Genomic DNA, 6332 nt, shown 5'->3' with positions numbered 1-6332 from the left:
GTATCATGAATATACTCACGGCTTAGAACGCTCTCGAGTCTCGACCAATCACAATGCGTGGTCGGACCTACTTGTTGTATAATCAAACATGTTCAAGCGTAAACAAGCCGACAGCTAAAGCTACAGTTGGACATTCAAGCGTAAACAAGCAGGCATCTCAGGCTACAGTCGAACATATTCAAGCGTAAATAAGCAGGCAGCTAAAGCTACAGTCGAACATATTCAAGCGTGAACAAGCAGGCATTTTAAGCTACAGTCGAACATATTCAAGCGTGAACAAGCAGGCATTTTAAGCTACAGTCGAACATATTCAAGCGTAAACAAGCAGGCAGCTCAGGCTACAGTCGAACATATTCAAGCGTAAACAAGCAGGCAGCTCAGGCTACAGTCGAACATATTCAAGCGTGAACAAGCAGGCAGCTCAGGCTACAGTCGAACATATTCAAGCGTGAACAAGCAGGCAGCTCAGGCTACAGTCGAACATATTCAAGCGTGAACAAGCAGGCAGCTCAAGCTACAGTCGAACATATTCAAGCGTGAACAAGCAGGCAGCTAAAGCTACAGTCGAGCATATTCAAGCGTGAACAAGCAGGCAGCTCAGGCTACAGTCGAACATATTCAAGCGTGAACAAGCAGGCACTTTAAGCTACAGTCGAACATATTCAAGCGTGAACAAGCAGGCAGCTCAGGCTACAGTCGAACATGTTCAAGCGTAAACAAGCAGGCAGCTCAGGCTACAGTCGAACATATTCAAGCGTGAACAAGCAGGCAGCTCATGCTACAGTCGAACATATTCAAGCGTGAACAAGCAGGCAGCTCAGGCTACAGTCGAACATATTCAAGCGTGAACAAGCAGGCAGCTCAGGCTACAGTCGAACATATTCAAGCGTGAACAAGCAGGCAGCTCAAGCTACAGTCGAACATATTCAAGCGTGAACAAGCAGGCACTTTAAGCTACAGTCGAACATATTCAAGCGTGAACGAGCAGGCAACTCAGGCTACAGTCGAACATGTTCAAGCGTAAACAAGCAGGCATTTTAAGCTACAGTCGAACATATTCAAGCGTGAACAAGCAGGCAGCTCAGGCTACAGTCGAACATATTCAAGCGTGAACAAGCAGGCAGCTCAGGCTACAGTCGAACATATTCAAGCGTGAACAAGCAGGCAGCTCAAGCTACAGTCGAACATATTCAAGCGTGAACAAGCAGGCACTTTAAGCTACAGTTGAACATATTCAAGCGTGAACAAGCAGGCAGCTCAGGCTACAGTCGAACATATTCAAGCGTAAACAAGCAGGCAGCTCAGGCTACAGTCGAACATATTCAAGCATGAACAAGCAGGCAGCTCAGGCTACAGTCGAACATATTCAAGCGTGAACAAGCAGGCAGCTCAGGCTACAGTCGAACATATTCAAGCGTAAACAAGCAGGCAGCTCAGGCTACAGTCGAACATATTCAAGCGTGAACAAGCAGGCATTTTAAGCTACAGTCAAACATATTCAAGCGTGAACAAGCAGGCAGCTCAGGCTACAGTCGAACAGCACTCTGCCATCTTTCTCGGTGCTGCACTTGTTCCTCAGGAGCTCCAGGATGCCGGCTCTGAGCTTGGGCGTGAGCGCCTGGTGAAAGTGCTCCTGCTCGGTCATGAAGTCCAGCAGAAGCTCTCCCGGCTCGCTGTCCCGGGCGAAGCAGTCGGTGATGTCCAGGGTGTTGACGGCGATCTGCTCCTCGTACTTCAGGCCCAGCGTGTCCAGGTGGACCTTGATGTCCCCGGCAGAGAGGTAGTCGGCGATGGACTTGGTGCACAGCACGTTCTTGTAGGTCTTCCACAGGATGTCCCAGCCGCTGTCAGCTGCAGGGTTTAGAGATGAAATGCCATCAAACTAAATCCTGGTAAACAAACGTAGTAGTGAAAATATACTGCAGCTTTGTAGGGTTAGGGGGTCTCATTCTCCAACGGACTCCAAGGGCCATTTGAGACCTTTTCGGGCAAGACGTGAATATAGACAATATATTATAATATAATATTAATTATAAATGTTTTATTGGGACGGTTGGTGAATCCCAAAATCGGCCCGAAAAGGTCTCAAATGGCCCTAAAAGAAAGCCCTTTTTTGTCGTAAGTCCTTGGTGAATGAGACCGATTTATGACGAGAACAGCAGGGTCCCCCAATTAAAAAAAATATATAGAATATTAAATCAAATACACACGTTGTCCTGACTGAACTGATGTTATATAATAAGATATTCTATACTGACCCGCTTCATGGACTATCAGAAGTTTTCCATTGTTCTTCAGCAGGCTGTGAAAGAACTTCAGAGTCGCAGGATAGTCCACCACGTAATACAGCATCTGTCGAGGAGACCGGCAGAGACACGTGTGTGTAAGTGTGTGTGTAAATTGCCAAATATTGCTCTGTCTCAGCTATTATTGGCAGCTTAGCCGCGTGGAGAAGGGGGTGCTATGTGTCCCTTAAGTGTTCAGTGCTGCTTGGCCCCGATACATTTGATTCCCTGTTTATGTAATATCATTTGTGGAACCAAATAAAGTATTCAAATGTGTGTGTGTTAGGGCTGGGCGATTAATCAAGTTTCAATTTCAATCACGATTTAGTATCCTGAAAACAAGAGAATCCAGATAAAACAATAATAATAATAATAATAATAATAATAATAATAATAATAATAATAATAATAATAATAATAATAATAATAATAATAATAATAATAATAATAATAATAATAATAATAATAATAATAATAATAATAATAATAATAATATTTATTTATAATAGCACCATTCATACAGATTGTGCTTTACACAAAAAATGAAACAAAAGGATAAAAAGAAAGAAAACATTAAAGTGATACAAACGGTAATAAAACAATTAGATAAGATAGTGAAAATTGCTAAATAAAACAAACAGTAAGACAATAACATAAGACAATAAAAAATTACAAATAAGACAAATGTGGTGCTGAATTCCCCTCGGGATCAATAAAGTACTTCTATAATAAAGACTGAAAAGTAAAATCATTAAAATAATAATAGCAAAATTAGACAGTAAACAATAAGAACATTTTTTATAACATTAAAATAAGACATAAAGAAATTACAAATAAAATGCAAAAAATTATATAAATGAAATATTTCATTAAAAAATATAGAATTAAAGAAAAGACAAAGACAGCAGAAACCCATCCAATATTTCGCCGTCGACTAAAGACACACTTCTTCAATCAATATCTTAATATTTTTTTTGTAAATGTATAAATAAATAAAAAATAACCTTACTGTCATGCACTTGTCCTAATATATACATTATTCATAAAGTTCTGCACATACAAATTTGTAGATATGGTTTACATAAAAACCTTGGAGATAATTTTTCGTGCTAAGAGTAAGAACCTACCAGCTTGTCTCTTTCAACCAAGAGAAGGAAAGTATAATTTAAGAGGGTTGTGTATTCTTAAAACATATAAAAAGGTAAGAACTAATGTAAAAGCTAGATGTGTTTCAATTTTGGGAGTTAAATTGTGGAATAGTCTTAGTGACGGGTTGAAGTTGTGTACCTCTCAGGGGAGATCTAAAAAGGCCCTGAAGGATAAAATAATTCAGGAGTACAGTTTTGAGTAAAACATCAAACATTTAATTTCTCTTTTCTTTTTTCTCTTAAAGAAAAAGAACCTACTGTTATAATCACAGCGAGAGCCTTCTTCACCCCTCCTCCTCCTTCCTCACCATCACGGCGGAAGCTTCCCTCACCCCTCATCCTCTCACACCCTTATATGGGCAGCATCCGTTCCCCGGATCCCCACGCTGCCAGTACATCAATCAACACGGCTGTGACGGATTCCCTCATCAGCGAGAGGATATTTCAGCCCGCAGATCCTGCTCTACCCTCGTCGGAGTGTTAAACTAGCTTCCTAGGTACGACAACGAACCCTAGCCTTGCAACCCTGTCCTTGTTGTTATACCTTGTCCTAACCCTTGTTCTCTATATGCCCAGGACCTCCGCTCCAGTACACCTCCTACCTGGACGTCCCGTGCTGCACAAGGAGTGCTCCTGCTCTCACCTATTACCCCTTCACATACCTATTGCCCCGTGCTGCACAAGGAGTGCACATGCTCTCATCTACGGCACTCTCCTGTACCTGTTGCCCCGTGCTGCACAAGGAGTGCTCCTGCTCTCACCTACTGTACACTCCTGGACCTGTTGCCCCGTGCTGCACAAGGAGTGCACCTGCTCTCACCTACTGTACATCCCTGTGTCTGTTGCCCCGTGCTGCACAAGGAGTGTTCCTGCTCTCACCGATAATACATTCTTGTACCTGTTGCACATTTCTGCATACTCTGTAAACCTGTCTGCTTGGGGAATAACATTAAACCACCCTAAAACGCTCCATTCTCTCTCCTTCTGTGTTCTGCTATTGGGCTCCGCCAAACCCCAACCTAACACCTACACTGTAGCATGCAACACTTTGATGAACATTGTTACTCAGCTGATAGAGTTGTACCCTTCCTGCTGACTTGTCCTACAAAACTTGTAAGTCGCTTTGGATAAAAGCGTCAGCTAAATTACAAAATATAAATGTAAATGTAGTCCACATAAAATATCTATCTATAGCACCTTTAAAAACTCAAACGTACCTGGTGTCTAGTGTTAGCGCTTGTTTGAAGAACTCAATCAACTAGAGTGTTAACAAATCCAAATCTCAACAAATGGTTGACTATTTTGGTGGGGCTACCCATTTGTTGACATTTGGATAGGGATTGGGCCTTTTGCATACCAGGCAAACATCGGGGTGGAGGACGCCATCATCTATATGCTCCACAGAGCTTATACGCACCTGGAGAAGCCGCGCAGCTCAGTCAGGATTATGTTCTTTGATTTCTCCAGCGCCTTCAACACCATCCAGCCGTCACTGCTAGCGGAGACGCTCTCTGTGATGCAGCTGGAGCACGGCTTGGTGGCCTGGATCAAGGACTACCTCACTGACAGACCGCAGTACATCAGACTACAGGACAGTCAGTCTGACGTACTGGTGAGCAACACCGGCGCCCCCCAAGGAACTGTGCTGTCACCCTTCCTCTTCACCCTCTATACCTCAGACTTCTGCCACAACTCAAGCGGGTGCCACCTGCAGAAGTTCTCTGACGACTCCTCCATCGTAAGCTACATCACCGACGAGGAGTATAGAGCCCTGGTGGAGAGCTTTGTGGGGTGGAGCGACAGCAACCACCTCCAACTCAACACCAGTCATAATAATAATAATATATTTATTTTATATAGCGCCTTACATAAAGTATCTCAAAGCGCTTACAAGTAAAACCAAGGAGCTGGTGGTGGACTTCTGGAGGGGCAAGAAGAGCCCCCCCCCGATTCCCATCACCATCTGAGGGGATGAGGTGGAGGTGGTGGAGTCATATACGTTCCTTGGGGTACACCTAAACAATAAACTGGACTGGTCGGACAACACAGAGGCCCTCTACAGGAAGGGACAAAGCAGGCTGTTCTTCCTGAGGAGACGCAGGTCCTTCAATGTTTGCAATAGACTGCTGCAGTCATTCTACCAGTTTGTAGTGGCCAGCGTCCTCTTCTATGCTGTGGCATGCTGGGGGGGCTACATCAACTCAAGGGACACCAACAAACTCAACAAGCTGGTGAGGAAGACTAGCTCCGTGGTGGGAGTCGAGCTGGTCAGACTAGAGGTGGTGGCAGAGAGGGGGATGAGAAGGAAGCTGGCTGCTATCCTGGAGAATCCCTCCCACCCCCTCTACGACGAGCTAGTCAAGATGAGAAGCACGTTCAGTCACAGACTCATACCCCCCCCCCGACACTCAACTAACCGCCTCGGCCAGTCCTTCATACCAGCGGCCATCAGGCTCCACAACAGTGGGCAGCGACTGCTGCCAGACATCCAACTACAACTAGGAAACTAAAAAGGACAATAACACTACCTTATGCAGACTGCACCTTATGTGAATAATGTATTGTATATTTCAGTTAGTTAGTTAATTATATTGATTTGTTATATTGATTACACTAGTACCTGTACCTCCCCTCCCCCTCGCTGCTATGATGCCTGAATTTCCCCAAGGGGATCAATAAAGGAATATCTTCTCTTATCACCTATGCTACATACAGTAACACACTTAAGATAATTACAGAGTATTTAGTGAGCAAGCTGGTCATACCTGAATCATGTGTATGAAATCAAACTGTTTGGCCTCTCCTTTCTCTGTGGCTTGCTTCTCGTACTCCGAGCACGTCACGGTGTGCCACCCAAATGGAATGTTCTGGAGGTCGGGAGTCTTCGTGACCAATGCTA

The 6332-nt window shown here is 44.0% G+C and overlaps 1 protein-coding gene across 1 annotated transcript in view; it reads right to left on the bottom strand.

The window, feature by feature from the left end:
* Positions 1 to 1464: 1464 nt before the first annotated feature.
* Positions 1465 to 6332, bottom strand: part of LOC311228763 (histamine N-methyltransferase-like) — a 46935-nt gene continuing 42067 nt past the window's right edge. The window contains exons 6-8 of the mRNA XM_084314704.1: positions 6199 to 6329; positions 2259 to 2352; positions 1465 to 1851 (exon numbers count right to left, since the gene is read on the bottom strand). Of these exons, the coding sequence (XP_084170830.1) occupies positions 1499 to 1851; positions 2259 to 2352; positions 6199 to 6329 (578 nt within the window). The 3' untranslated portion in view covers positions 1465 to 1498. The remainder of the gene's footprint in view (positions 1852 to 2258; positions 2353 to 6198; positions 6330 to 6332) is intronic.

This window comes from Notolepis coatsorum, assembly GCF_963971535.1.
Source record: "Notolepis coatsorum genome assembly, chromosome: 5".
In the NCBI taxonomy this organism is placed as follows: Eukaryota; Metazoa; Chordata; class Actinopteri; order Aulopiformes; family Paralepididae; genus Notolepis; species Notolepis coatsorum.
Note: the sequence above shows the minus strand (reverse complement) of the source record. Positions and strands in the feature narration are given on the sequence as shown.